Source organism: Triticum aestivum, chromosome 7A (genome assembly GCF_018294505.1).
Source record: "Triticum aestivum cultivar Chinese Spring chromosome 7A, IWGSC CS RefSeq v2.1, whole genome shotgun sequence".
NCBI lineage: Eukaryota > Viridiplantae > Streptophyta > Magnoliopsida > Poales > Poaceae > Triticum > Triticum aestivum.
This window is the reverse complement of record NC_057812.1, coordinates 620,422,859-620,438,249: the sequence shown is the minus strand read 5'-3', so window position 1 is coordinate 620,438,249 and position 15,391 is coordinate 620,422,859. Positions and strand designations below refer to the sequence as shown.

The 15,391-nt window shown below is 45.8% G+C and overlaps 1 protein-coding gene, 1 long non-coding RNA gene and 1 other non-coding gene across 3 annotated transcripts; 1 reads left to right on the top strand and 2 right to left on the bottom strand.

Moving 5' to 3' along the window:
- Positions 1-2,654: 2,654 nt before the first annotated feature.
- On the bottom strand, positions 2,655-6,294 carry LOC123148703 (uncharacterized). The gene is made up of 7 exons (XR_006474076.1): positions 5,986-6,294; positions 4,990-5,070; positions 4,611-4,808; positions 4,190-4,291; positions 3,933-4,121; positions 3,713-3,820; positions 2,655-2,865 (listed from the first exon to the last, which is right to left on the bottom strand). It is a non-coding gene; the product is annotated as an uncharacterized lncRNA (long non-coding RNA).
- Positions 6,295-6,982: 688 nt separating this feature from the next.
- Positions 6,983-9,129, top strand: LOC123148702 (probable protein phosphatase 2C 59). Its single transcript, XM_044568193.1, has 8 exons — positions 6,983-7,216; positions 7,519-7,646; positions 7,774-7,872; positions 7,996-8,154; positions 8,270-8,356; positions 8,434-8,525; positions 8,610-8,684; positions 8,774-9,129. The coding sequence occupies exons 1-8, from the start codon at positions 7,170-7,172 to the stop codon at positions 8,954-8,956; spliced, it is 870 nt and encodes a 289-aa protein (XP_044424128.1). The 5' UTR covers positions 6,983-7,169; the 3' UTR covers positions 8,957-9,129.
- A 1,871-nt stretch (positions 9,130-11,000) lies between these two features.
- Positions 11,001-11,091, bottom strand: LOC123155259 (small nucleolar RNA snoR128). The gene has a single exon (XR_006477316.1). It is a non-coding gene; the product is annotated as a small nucleolar RNA snoR128 (small nucleolar RNA).
- Between the last annotated feature and the right edge of the window lie 4,300 nt (positions 11,092-15,391).

The window sequence follows — 15,391 nt, the reverse complement described above, 5'->3', positions numbered from 1 at the left end:
GAGGGGCAGCCAAAGGTGGGCCGCACGCCTCCTCCCCCCTGGTCCGAATTGGACTAGGAGAGGGGGGGCGGCGCCCCCCTTTCCTTCTCCCTCCCCACTTCTTTCCCCCTCCTAGTAGGAGTCCTACTCCTACCAGGAGGAGGACTCCTCCTTGGCGCGCCATAGGGGCCGGCCGGCCTCCTCCCCTTGATCCTTTATATATGGGGGCAGGGGGCACCCCTAGACCCACAAGTTGATCCACGTGATCATATTTTTAGCCGTGTGCGGTGCCCCCTTCCACCATAATCCTCGATAATATCGTAGCGGTGCTTAGGCGAAGCCCTGCGATGGTAGTACATCAAGATCATCACCACGCCGTCGTGCTGACGGAACTCTTCCCCGACACTTTGCTGGATCGGAATCCGGGGATCGTCATCGAGCTGAGCGTGTGCTAAAACTCGGAGGTGCCGTAGTTTCGGTGCTTGATCGGTCGGGCCGTGAAGACATACGACTACATCAACCGTGTTATGCTAACGCTTCCGCTGTCGGTCTACAAGGGTACGTAGATCACACTCTCCCCTCTCGTTGCTATACATCACCATGATCTTGCGTGTGCGTAGAATTTTTTTTAAAATTACTACGTTCCCCAACACAATAGTGTGTGATTCCTGAATCTTACAACCGGTGCATGTGGGCTTTTGTGAACATGCGGAGCGCCTTGCCCCAAGAAGTATGGATTTTGGGGGAGGAAGTGACCACAGGATGTTATCTTTGCATGTGCTCATGTTGACAGTGGATGATGTTTGTTTTCCATATGCTTCTGAATGGTGTTTAATCAAGGAATTAACTATGTGGTATGGTTGTACTTCAGATGATTTTAGATGTATGTTTGTCCAATTCGCGTGCAACTTTTATCTGATTTCAAATATTATCTTGTTATGACTGGGGGTACGAAGCACGATCTCCCAAACAATACATGGCTACCCTAAAGTGGTTTCAGCCCTCTCCAAAATACTTCGGGTGGGCATTTTTCTCAAGTCCTGCTCCACTCGAGAAGTGATGATGTTTACTATTGCTCTACCTTAGAGCTGCTCCAATCGAGACCTCAAATCATCTTCATATATCTGGATAGATAGTCTGAATGTTGCCGAACATGAGAGAGAGAGAGACTCTTCAGCCAAAGCCAACAAATCCATCAATTTGTCCGGATGTTCAAAAACCCTCAAATCCAGCTCATATGTGAGAAGGAAATGGGATGTCCAGAAAGCCAGCCACATTGGACCCAACCCATCCTATACCATTGTTTTCTTGTTTTTTTTTCATTTCTCTCTTTCTTCATCTCCCCAATCATATGACAATTTGAGAGAACAGTTGCGTGCATAATTTGGGATTTGAAATGGATTGGCCGTGTCAAACAAACAAAGCATGTAGTACTACTATGTTATTGCACAAGACATGTTTTTTCTTGTGCATTCCTGTTTTTTTTTTGAGAAATTGTTAATTCAAATCACGAATCAGTACAGAGTAGGTGACTCTGACAAGCACACTGAAACGCAAAAACAAAAGACCATGAACACCTAGAGTACCCTAAGACAACCATAACACAAGAAGATCTCCGGAGCCCTGTGTCATCATCCCTGAATCTTGAGAGAAGACCCCTGCAGCAGAAGGATATGCAACCAGTCGCAAACAAGTCATCATCTTCGACCACGGTACAATTGCCGCCACGCTGCTTCCTCCTTTTTTGACACCAGCGCTGAGAGTGCATGGACGTCAATCCAACACACCTGCAACAGCCGTCGTCATCTTTAGCTTTGAGTACCGTGAAAAGTGTCCCTTCCAAAAGGAAGAGAACTCGAGTCATCCGATCGGTCCAGCACCGCGGCCGAGCCATCCGCCCGGGCAAAGCAGGATCTCCCACCAGCATCAGCATAGAGGAAGAAGAACAGCAGCGGCAAATCGTACCAACAAGGAAGAAGAAAGGTCTTCGTCTCCCTACCTCCATCGCCCATCTGAGGATTCAAACGGACAGTGCCGATGGACCTCCAACCACCATAGCCCGCGACCTCAACGAGATCCGGGGATCCCCAACACCGTTGGCTCCTAAACGAAGACAAAAGCCTTGCCTGACCACGAACGGAGCCCGGAGAAACTTATTCCGACGCGACACCACCGCAACGGCCTCGGCAGCGTCTCCCTCAACCCTAACCCTACCACACATCAACCTAGTGAACAGACCCGAGGTTCCCCCTCCCTTCCGCCGTCGGAGCGGCCGACGGAGAGAGAGGGAACCAGTGGCGTCACCGGCGGCGCGCAAGGGACCCCTAGTCGCCTCCTTGATCTCCTCGAGCGATCCAATTTTTTCGAGCGTGCGGTTTTCGCTTTGACCCTTGTGCATTTCTGTTGAGAACTAGAGGGAGCAGCCGGCTGCTCCCTAGCGTTCCCTAGCAGCCCTCCCAAAATAGTAATTTTCTGTCCCTCCTATCCAGAATAGGAAAGTACCTGGCCCCCGCTCCCGATTCCTTGCACCCAACCATCGAGCCGCGGAACTCACCTGATCCTCCCTCCCCCATGTGTTTCCCTCCTCCACCCCCCCTGGGCGTCTCCTTTTCTCCCCACCAAATCGCCCAGCCCCATCTTCTTCTCTCTCCCAAGCCACAAAGGAACAACTCCCAGATCCAGAAAACTCTCCACAATCCTCCAATGGTGGCTGGTTTAGGATTTGTTCTCCAGGCAATTCATATTGACTAAGGGTAGAAGAAGCACAAAAAAAGGTCAGATTTAACTTTCACTTTCCCCCATGGTTGTGTGCTTCTTTCATCCCTGTCCCCTGGCTTACTGAAGAACACAAGCCTCCCTTTCTCTTTCCCCATGATCTGTATAAGGCTGCAGTTTTGAAAAAAATGTGTAAGAGCATGTACTGGATGAAAAAACAGAAATACAAAGTTGCACAGGTGCTATTAATTACTGCAAATGTTAGATTTTCTGCCTAATTGATTTGATGGGTTTGTTGTTCTGCTTAATAAGTTGGTAGAAACACAAGTATGTTTACTGGTAAAGCAACTTGCTTGGCCTGTTTTGAGCAACTGTAGATCGTAAGCAAGGTGTGTGTGTAGATGTTTCGGAAGCTTCAAGCCCTATTTGGACAAATCCAGGAGTGTTGTGCAAAGACTGGTTGTTTTAAGCAAGTTAAGTGTTATGGTTAGGCAACTTACATGTTAAGGTAGAGCAAAAAGGGTGGGGAGTCAATGTAAAAAAAGGCTGGTTGAAGGAAAATAATGGTAGGCAAGTTTGAGGGTTTGTTTGGGCAAAATTAGGACAAATGTGAAGCAAGAAATACCGGTATGGTTATTATGAAGCAAAACTCCAGAAGTTTTTAGCCAGATAAGTGCTATGTTTTAGGCAACTTACATGTTATGTTTAAGCAAAGGACGAAAATGATGTGTAAAAAAACTGGTTGCAAGAAAACAATGGTAGGCAAAGTTTTAGGGCTTGTTTCGTGCAAATTCAGTAGTATTGTGAATCAAACATGAAACTGGCATGGGTATTCTTCTGAAGCAAAATTTTAGGTGTTTTCGGCAACTTTGGTGATATGTTTAGGCAACTTACATGTCATGATTAAGCAAGAAAGAAATGAATGTAAAAAAAAGCCGGTTGAAGAAAAATAATGTTAGGCAAGAAAGGATTACTACTATGCAACAATTGTTTTCATATAGAGATGGATTTATGGTACCTGTGTCAGAAATTGACTGAAAGTGACTTGAGCTTGGCCTTGTTGAACATGTACAAGAAGTTTATTCAGCTTGAAAAGCCTTGCAGACGATGCCTTGTTTCTCTTATCCTAGAAGAAAAATACAACAACAGATGAAACATGTGTATTTCCTGGACAGTTAGGCAATTTGACAGCAGAACTTGGGCAAGTGTTGATCAAAAGTGAAGCGACTGTGTATTACCTCGTTAGATCTGGTCTTTTGACATTTTGCTTTTGGTGGTTGTTCCACAGCAGTGTCTTTCTCAACATTTCCATCACCATCTGTGGAAACACTCGGATTGTTGTTGATGTCTAGCGGACATTTGCCACGGGCAGCAATCTTCTTTCTTCCCCGATGCTGGTACCCAATAAAGGGTGTGCTTCTCTAGCCCTGCAAAAGAACACGCAACAAGTTAAAAGAACACACAACAAATTTATTGAATCTTTTTTCTGACACACCTCTTGATGATATTCAATCGCATGCGAGGGATCGGCATCACGATTAACTGCATGATGATCTTCTTGAATGCCCTTTTTGCTTGATCCATCCATTAGTTCCTACTACACAAAACGAAAAAGAGTGCATTCAGATGACTTTCTGGATATCGTCTCTCGGATACTGGCAACTCACATACCAATTCCAAGCAAGTAAAACCAAAAAACCAGGCAAATAGCCTTCCAATGCGCACCAAAAAATAACAAAAACAGCACTCATCCGAGGCCTCCAATACTGAACTTGCTTACGCATGATGCTTTCGAGATTTTTTTACTAAGTTGCCACGCATTCACATCACATGATACATACCTTGCAAAACTCATGATCATCCTGTCTTAGCAAAAAAAAGGGGCGGTGGAAACTACTAAGTTTACGCATATTTACCTCGTTTTTGCCTGTCCTCCGCCGTTTTGGCTTCGATTCCTCCTCTTGCATGATATCCTTGCCTTCTAAATGCATCTGGTGCACTGGTATTACTATCTATGTATGATGGGCGCTTCCCGTGATAGATGATCTCTTTAGTGCGCATACACTTATAGACAATTACCGGCATGTTTTGTTGCTGTGGTGGGCGTACCTACGCTGAAAAAAATGATGCTTGTTTGTTTAGTAAAAAAATAGTCGCATAACTCGAACATGATAACACCACCGCCCCGTCCCACCCCCATATTCATCTTGAAAAAACACTAGTAAAAAAGGAACAACACCGCCCCTGTGCCACCCCTGCCACCTGTTTTATTTCAGCCCGAGAAAAAGCGGTTACCTCTATTTCATCTACACCCTGTTGGGTTGCTTGTGCGACCTGACCGTCACTTTTTTTTGCTTGTCTCAGACATTGTTGATGCTGCAAAAACACAAAAGGATATCAGGGAAATGAAAAAGTATAAAAATTATTAGCCACATATACAATTTCTTCTGCTTGATGAAAACTTGTCTGCTTATAGCACTATATTTGCCTGTTTCATGGCTCAAAAACTTGCTAGAGCTTGCTGATGTTCCATCCTACCTCAATCCCAAAATCTAAAAATGACTTAAGTAACAAATAAAAAAGTGACAAAACAGACCAGACACCCACACCCCACCCCCTGGTACTCAACACTTTAGCAAACACAATATGAATTACCATGAATTATGGATTGCAAAGTCAAGGCAACTCATATATTGACTTATGGCAAATTTCTACACCAAAAAAATAACCTCACACAACATAAATTAACCTGCCAAAAATCCACATCATATTGGCAACTCAAATTAACATGGGCACTCTTGTCCGAAGACTCCCCAGCCTCTCTAGATTCGGCAACTCAATTAACGTTAGTTAGGCAACCCCTAACAAACTTGAAGCAACTCATCAATCCCACCAACAACAAAAAATCTACACAATCTCGTAGCAACTCAAATTAACATGAGCCAGGAAACTCCTACACAAATCTCAGGCAAAATCCCAAAATCTCCAAGCAACTAAATTAACATGAAAAATAGACATGAGTCAGGCAACTCCTACACAAATCTCAGGCAAATCACATACTCAATTCGACTGAATTAACATGAGATGCACACAACGGATCCGCCCACTGGGCTCGGAAAAATGTTTGGGAAGGGACAACAATGAACTAGGGCCTCCCCTCTCTGCGCGCATGATCACCTCTCCCCCTTCCTGTGCCCATGAATCCTAAACGCGTCAACGGATTAGGGCCACCACTATCCCCGAGCAGAAATGGAACCGTGAAAAAAGGGCGGGGAACAACGTGATTCTTACCTCAGAAATTCCGTGGCAAGTCCCCTCGCCGGAAATGTAGCGTCGCCGGCGACCTTCACCCCGCACCCCTTGGCGGATTGGAGACAGAGCACCGCGGCGACCTTCACCCACTCCACCTCTCTTCTGCAGTCCCCGCGCGCACCACCGCAGCCTCTCGCGCCTCCGCCCCGCGCGCGCTCAACCACCACCCGCGACCTGTGCGGCAGCCGGCGGGCGCTCCAATTTCTGCGGCGGCGATGCAACCCACGACGGCCGAGCAAGATGTGCGGGGGAGAAGGGATTGGGGGAACAGCACCGAGGAGTGGGTGTAGTGGTGGGCCCTCCCCAAGTTGATGGTTGTCGTAAGAAGGACGCCGAGCTGACAAATCTTCTCCGACAAAAAAAATCCTGGGTCACAATCCTGCGTGCGTGTTGCGATCGAACGGTTCTCAGGGTGCGTGCTCGCGCGAGCAAACGAGCATCCGACCACTTTTTAGGATTTGGGAATGGTAAAAGGCTAGCCACGAATCAACAATGCCGCGAGAAGTTCGTCACGGCACCAAGCAAAGAAACACCGACGTGTGCACGGACCGGTCAGGTCAGGGCAGTACTCCTGGTACCATTATCGGGCGCTCTAACGTGTACCGCAGCGCAAGCGCACACGTGTCGCCCATCCAGAGACGCACGCTTTCCTCTCGCCATGCCACGTGCATGCGAGCGCCTCGTGTCCACGACCTAATCCGCGAGCGCCACCGCCCCGATTCGATTCGCCGACGGCCGGCCGGTCGAGCCGAGTCACGAAACCAAAACCAACACGAAGAGGCGCGGGGAGAGACGACGGTGTCCATGATGATGGGATGGGGGCGAGAGATCCAAGAAAAGCCGTCGACTGCAAGCACGGGCTCTCCCGACGCGTCCACGGCATTGACCCCGCCCCCTTTCCCTTTCGCGCGCCGCCACGTGCCCCCGCACGGCACCGCCCATCGACTTCCTCTCCCCGCCACCGCACGCGGCCCGCCACCCTTTTAGCCGCACGAGCTCCTTGAGTTTCTGCCTCCGATTTCTCCTCTTCGTTCCTTATTTACGAGCGCCAGGGCCTCCTGGGACCATTGGTTCTTCTTCCCTCGTCGCTGCCTGCCATCGCCGGCCGTGTTGCGCTTGCGCGTTGAAGAGGAATCCGGCCGGCCGTCGTCCTCCTCGATTCTATGGGGCACCGCGGGGACACCAAGCCTATCAGTGGCGGCGGGTTCAGGTACGTCGTGCGCTCCTGCGATTCTTTTCTTGGTGAACCGTGGATGTGGTTGACGTGGTGGACGCCGCCGCCAATCGCCGTGGCCGTCTCTGCGCGCCGTTCAGTTTTCAACTTCTGATGATCATGCATGCTGGAAATGGCGAAGAAGTCTTAGCATGTCTAGAAATTTTGTTCTTGCTGATGTTATGGCATGTTATAACATTCTAGTGACGATGGTGATTAATTGTGAAATGTATCTAAAGGATTTTAGCTCGGATCATTGTTCTGTGTGATTGGTGTTAATTTGTTTTCCATCGTGGCAGTGAGAATGGCAAGTTTAGCTATGGTTATGCGAGCAGTCTAGGGAAAAGATCTTCCATGGAGGACTTCCACGAGACGAGAATCGATGGCGTCGATGGAGAGACCGTCGGATTGTTCGGTGTTTTCGACGGTAAGATAATATGCGGCCCGGTTCAGAAGAAACTAATCGTATTGTGCAAATAAGCATTTTGGGTTCAGAGTTATCAGCAAACTGCCTTATGCAGCATCGATGGCTAATAACTGATCTGTCACCGCAGGCCATGGTGGAGCTCGAGCCGCGGAGTTCGTCAAGCAGAACCTTTTCAGCAACTTAATCAAGCACCCAAAGTTCTTCACCGATACCAAGTCCGCTATTGGTACTGCTATATATTTCCCTGAATTAGACATTAGCATTCTCTTGATCAGAACACATTGCAGAACATATAATTAGTTAATTGGGCACTGATGTTTCAGTCACTGAAATATTCGTTCCTCTGCAGCTGAAACTTTCACCCATACGGATTCAGAGCTCCTGAAGGCCGATACCACCCACAACCGAGATGCAGGGTCGACGGCCTCCACGGCCATTCTCGTTGGCGATCGCCTGGTGGTGGCAAACGTTGGGGACTCTAGGGCGGTCATTTGTAGAGGCGGTGATGGTAAGCTCCCAGCGACATCATTTTGGGATCACATTTCCCAGCTCCCTCCGGTTCCAGTTGTGCATATCTCTGTTGTTTGCCTGAATCATGACCCTCGTTCTTTTCAATTGTTCAGCTATAGCCGTGTCAAGGGACCATAAGCCTGACCAGACAGATGAAAGGCAGAGGATAGAGGACGCCGGAGGTTTCGTGATGTGGGCAGGTCAGTGTCTTAGACTACTGGTTGCCTGTTCGGCGCTGAATCTTGGGCTCATTGTTCAGTGGCAATGTAATCTGCAGGTACATGGCGTGTGGGCGGCGTGCTTGCTGTTTCTCGGGCATTTGGTGACAAACTGTTGAAGCAGTACGTGGTTGCCGATCCAGAGATCAAGGTTCGTATCTATTTTCAGAGTTCTCCAACCATGTCACCAAGACAGAAACATTGTTCCCTGACATGAGATTTTGAAACACAACAGGAGGAGGTGGTCGACAGCTCCCTGGAGTTCCTCATCCTGGCGAGCGACGGGCTGTGGGACGTCGTGACCAACGAGGTAAACGCATCACTAATCCCTTTACAGGCTGAACTGACATCACAGCTAGCAAGAAGCAGAGTTCTGAGATGACTTGCCCTGTTTACCAGGAAGCCGTGGCCATGGTGAAGCCGATCGTGGACTCACAGGAGGCGGCCAAGAAGCTCCTCGTGGAGGCGACGCGGAGGGGAAGCGCCGACAACATCACCTGCGTCGTCGTCCGTTTCCTGGACCAGCAGCCCCCGGCGGCGGCCACCAACAGATCCCCAGCCCCTGTCGCACCGGGCAAGTGAACATTCCTCCTCGAAGCGCGTAGGTGTTCGCAGGGCAATGTGTTGTGCAAGCAGTGTGTCTGATGATGTAGCCCTTCGCATGCGTGTTTATTTGCTTCACTCCAGTCTACCGATGCCTGTACTGATCATGTATGTTCTCAGCTGTTCTCATTTCAAATTTCAAGTTCTTTAAATGTGCGGCTCCGACCAGGCGGTCTGTTTGCACAGCACAATGCTAATTCTGACGAGAAAACCGTCGATAGAAATGAAAATGTGGACAAGATGCTAAAGCCAAAAAAAATCATATAAACATGTTAACCCCAAAAAAGATGATATGAGAAGAAAAAATATCACAGTGGGGATGAAAGAACTGCTCAGGTTTCTGTTAGAAGGTTCACAGGACACTTGACCAGACCGCTTGCTCTGTATTCTACCTTGCTCTGCTCATGCTTGGAAAAGGGTACAATGCCATTCAGGTATCTGGGGATTCCTCTCTGCCTTGCCCAAAGTTTGATTAAACGGGACTGCTCATTTTCATGGAACTACTGGAAGACTGCAATTTGTTATGTTGTACTCCCTCCATCCCAAAATAAGTGTCTCGAACAAGATGGAGACACTTATTTTGGGACGGATGGAGTATTATCTTCTCTGCCCACCTTTCTTTATAAGTCCCATCAAACTTCAAAAAGGAATCAAAGAGTTTGACAAATATAGAAGGCACTGTCTTTTGGGTTGAGAAGGGCATGAGCAAATGCACTAAATCCCTTTGCGGCTGGGACCTCGTTTGTAGACCCAAAGATGAAGGAGGTTTGGGGATCTTGAATTTGAAAATCCATAATAACTCCTTACTTCTGATTTTCTGAAGAACATTCACAAATTCATTAATAAACAGGATATCCCCTGGGTTAATTTAGTTTGGGAGGTCTACTATCAGAATGGCCCTCCCTCTGCTCAAAACAACAACTGTTCCTTTTGATGGAGGTACTGCTTGAAATTATTAAACACCTACAAAGATATTGTCACTCACCCCTTTCATTCTGGGGTGATGGAGGGATAGTACCGTTCGAGCTTTTTTTTCATGCTTCTTCCGGCGGTCTGGAGAAAGCAGCAACAGATAGGACTTTACTAATCCTCCCTTCCTTTCAGGAAGAATGTGAAATTCTTTTTCCTTAAATGTGGTAGAAATTTCTTCTGGTTTGATAAGTGGACGGATTATTCAGTTCTCCAAGAAGAATGGCCTCATCTGCACTCGTTTGCACTCAACAATCTAATATCTGCTAGACATATATATCCTAATTACCAAAGGTCTGAAAGATTGATCTGTCTGAAGAGGCCTATGAACAGTAACAGCAGTTACAAGAAAAGAGGGTGAATTGGCATGACAGTAGTCGGAAGGATTATTGGGCATCAATTGAACATTTTTCTCCACCGCTGAATACCAAATGGTTATGGTCTTTATGCTGTCAGCCTTTTCCAAAGAAATGGTCCTCATGCTGTCAGCCTAAACATAAAAGTGTTCTTCTGGCTGCTTTGAATAACAGACTAAATACTAGGGAATTCCTTCAAAGAAAGAATTTCTTCATTGAGCACATGTATCATATGTGTTAGGTACTTAGGTGTCCTATGATTATGCTACCATTTGTTGGAAATACATCTGCCCCTGACCGAATCCTCCTGTTGGAGTTGGTCAGTTTCACAATGTCATTGTTCATTTCAGAGACCTTTTGAATGCACCTTTCTTCCAAAGAAAGAGACGCCATCAATTTGAAGCCTTGGTGGCTTTCATTAGGGTCTCTGGGTCCTTCTCTCCTAGGCTGTACATTATCCTTTCTTTCGCTCTCTTATGTACTACTCCATGTTCTTTTCCTCTTTAAATTGTACATTCATTTGAAAATCAATATATCATGTTCTTGTCTGTTTCAATTGGCATGTTTTAATCTTCAAATTCTATTTGTGTTGGTATACTGAATTAAACGGGAAGATTTATTTGCACAATGCTAAATCCACAAAAAAACGTCAACAGGTATTCTAGTAACACAAAAAAAACTGCAATGGGGATGTGGAGTTGCTCGGGTAACCGCTCAGGTGGAAATGGTATTTCCCAGACTCATCAAGCAGGGATCTGCTTTCAACTCTGAAAGATCTCATCACCGCAAAAAAAATCCACCACCGATTAACACTGATACAGAACTGAACTGAAAATACAGAACAGTAACATAATATGGATGAATCTGAAGGGCATGATGTATCGGCTCAGACTACTTTTAAGGTCTTCAAGGCGGATGAAAACCCGTCGTTAAGACGAGCGAACTGTTGATGCTCAAAAGTGGCACGATCATAAAGCAGCATGCCGGGGCGAAAACCTTGCCGGGGTAAAATCTTGCCGGTGTGAAAGCTTGTCGGTGTGAAGGCTTGCCGGCACAGAAAGATCGCCGGTGTGGAAGCTTGCCGGTGTGAAATCTTGCCGGGGGAGAAACCTTGTCAGGGAGGAACCCTTGCCGGAGTACAAACCTTGCCGGAGTGAAACCTTACCGGTGTGAAAGCTTGCCGGGTAGAAACATTGCCAGTATGGAAAGCTTACTCGGATGGAAAACTTGCCGGGTTGGAGGCTGTGATAGTCAATCGGACGAGAAGTTGAAGATGGGCTCAAAAGGTTATTCAGATAATCTCGGATGGAAAAATGTTCTACACGGAAGTTGTGCGTCTCGTCGAAACGGTTGATTTTGGTACAAAAATCGTCCCAATCCGAGTTCGTATGCAAAAGTTATAGCTATCGGAGTGCAGCCCTCTCACTAGGCGAGATGTGGCGCGTCCCACCAGACATAGGTCTGATGGGTAGCGCGAGCGAACAGGTGTTCTGCGTGACCGTTTTGGCCCAGAAGAAGGCCTCAAATCGAAAAACGTTCAACATGAAAGTTGTTCGTCTCGTCAAAACGGTCAAGATTGCTTTTGGGCTCGTTTCCATCCGAGATCGTTTACCACCACAAAAAGGACCAGCAAGGTGCAGCCAGTTTAAACCGAACAGTTTTGGAAAGTTCGGACAAAATCAGTCCGAATTGACTAGGGTTTTGAACGTGAATTGATGTAATTTTCTTATAAGGAAGGCCTAGATAAATCCTTTGCTTGTACAGGAAGTCCAGCCGCCTCTTATATATATTGGGGGTGACGGCCGATTGAAACAACACCAATCGAACCAATCAATCTATTACACTTTTGTGTTCATTTATCTTTATCCCCTAACCTTGTATCTTTCTTTCTCGTTATTCGTTCGTTCTTCGCATTGGAGGGCAGCGATCCACGAGGCTCTAGGGGCGAGTGAATCGACTTAGGGCAGCCCATAGCCGCCGCACTCCCTGACGGGGTCCCTCCCGGGCGTGTGGGGTTTTGGGTCTTCAAAAGCGCCCGCTGGCTGTCTTGCGTATCGCGTTGTCGGTCGGGTCTCCTTCAACGTGAGCTGCGGTGCATCACCCCCGGCGTCGAGGGTACACGTGACGTGTTCGTGTGTCAACACACTTTTTGGCGACTCCGCTGGGGAAGAAGCTTTGAACGGTCTCCAGTCCATTATTGCTACGAAGAGATCGTCATCAAGTTGCTGCAATCTACAAAGGTAATATGAATTCCCAATTCCCCTTTGTAGATGCAAATAATCCATATGTTGTTGCTGGATCACCTAATGAGCATAATGTATCGGCTAGCCCTAGTTTTATCAATCATGCATCTAATTATGCGCAAGGCCCGATGCAAAGCAATCTTCATGCTTCAAATTCTTATGATTTTAGCAACATACAACATATGTATCCAAACTCTCATGCATCGGCAACCCCACAAATACATATGCCGACGAACAACATGATGGGTTTGGTTAATCAATTTGAAACACCTCATGTTAAAATTTCCAATAGCATACCAGAAAGTGTTTCACCTTTTTATTCATCGGCAACTAATTTGCAATATGTGAATCCAACCTTGCCGATGAATGGGAGAATTGGCCATGCTACTACTAGCTATCCGGCCAGTCACTCTCAACCATCATATGCTACACCTCATGTTAGTAATTTTTCAGCACCGTATGCAACTGTAGATGTTCGTAATTCGGCCCCGCATCTTAATGGTCATAGCCGAATAAATGAAATTTTTACAGGAACACATGTGCGGTCATCAAATACTGTAGCATATAATGCATACTCTAGGCAATTCAAGAATTTCGGCAACACTCACAAATCATTGCCGAAAGAATCTGAAAGTATTGCGGAGCAATCCCTTCCAGAAGCGGTTGTGGCTGCATTAAAAAGAGCTTGGCACAAAACAAGAGAATTAGTGCTCTTTGCCTTGAACAATATGAAAAGGGGTTGTTTCCTGATTATGCTGTAATAAAGGCTAGAGTTTTGCAAGAAGATGAAACTTCATCAACCGATAGAATTGGCGAGAGAGCATATCGTTATACAGAAGTGCATACACCTCCACCTAGTACCATAGCATATTATACACCCCCTACATAGTTGCAAAATTTCGGCAACACTAACAGTTCATTGCCGAAATATCCTAAAAGCATTGGGGGGCAAACTACACTAGAGCGGGCTGAAATTGAGAGGGGAGTTAAAGCTTTGCGCGATAGGGTGCAAGTACTTCACCAAGAGAGAATTGATAGGGAATTAGCTCAAAGAAAAGAAGCCTTGCCAATTGATATAACCGGTGAAAAGAATGATGATTCGAAAACTAAAAGTGCTTCGGTTGAAAAGGCCGAATCAAGTTATATATATCCCAAATCCATCAATTCCAAAGAGGCAAACATTATTGAGAAAGGGCATGGAAAGCATAGCAAAGCGACCATATTTGATTTTTCCAAAGTTAATGGAACCTACTTCCTGCCCTATGAGTTTTGTGCCAGAGAAATCGATGAACTTCAAGGACAAGAACAAGTAGCCGAACAAAGTTCGGCCGACAAAAAATTTCAGTGTAATGATGCACGGAATCAAGAAAAAGATGATGAAGAGGCGTTGGGGAGCCATCCAAAGGCGGAGCAAGATATTGTTCAAGTCACACCACCATCGTGCTCTCCCAACATATTTGAAAAGGTATGTTTAGCAAGTAATTTACCTATTTTCAGATTTGGTCAGGGACTTTATTATTGATGCATCTATTAGAAAAATCCTCATAAGTAATTTTGAAAGACCAATGAAGAAGGGTAATTTACTTGTTAGCAATAAAGTTGTTATTGAGCATATCGGTCAACCCATTACGCCATTTATAAAGACCGATAGTGACTTATTATTACAGCCAAAGCTTTCCCCGTTGCTTTATCTAAAGTTCATATCTATTTGGGTAGCTTTGCTTATTTCATACTTGGCTTGCACTTGGTATCAATTGAGACATGTATGTTCTAACTATTTTCGTTTTAGAAATTTAAAGCCAAGGTTAAATTCTATTGAGAAAACCGATGCTAGTATAATATCTTACCCAAAGACATCGGAAATAGAGTGCAAAACACAATGCATAGCCGAATGGTGTGGTGCAAAAATCTGAACCATTCGTTTGCTTAACTCCAAAGCCGTTCTCACATCAAGATCGGCTAGAAAATAAAAGGTTTACCTTTAATTCAAACATGTGTGATAAAATCTTTGATTTGTTGTTGAGGAATGATTATATTAGAATTCTTGATCACTATGTTGAGCCATCTGTACAGGGACGAATGTATTGTAAGTTGCATGATTTGTCCAAGCATAATTTTGAGGATTGTAACATGTTTCGTCAAATAGTTAAATCAGCCATTGATAAAGGACGATTGAAATTTGTTGAGACACCAAGAGATGACCAGTTTATTCCGATTGGTCCTGATGGTAGAAAGTTTTTGCATCGGCTGCTTCAAGCCGATCCATTTGAAGAGAAGGTAAAAACTGCAGGTGATGGGATCAAGCTTTCAAGTAAAGAAGTTGTCGAAGAGCATAATGAACATAATCTTGAGGGCAAGAATTCCATCGAAACTACAATGGAGACGCCAAGGACTGGGGGGCAGCAAGGAAATCCAATGATCGATGAAAGCAAACCAAAAGGAAACAAATGCCGAAATAAGCGCAAGTGTAAGAGATCAAAAATCACCTTCGCTGAACTATTGGATAAATATCAAAAGAAGAGTGAAGAGAAGAATGTTTATCGGCCCAATCATGCAAAGAAACCAAGATCACCCCCAAGGGGCAAATATAAGGATCGGTATTGGCAAAGTGAGAATGTTAATGCAACATATGCATATCCTTATTTTGGGGCGCCAATGCCAATGCCGTGGATGTCTCCCTATGCTCATATAGATCCATATCCATCATGGGACAGGTATGATACAAGGGCACATTCTCCATCTTATTTTAGACCATCTCACCAATATTATGCAGCTCCGAGAAGATTAATATCTGAACAATCACATGTTAAAGACCGTTTCAATCATAAGGAATCGGTCCAGAGCTC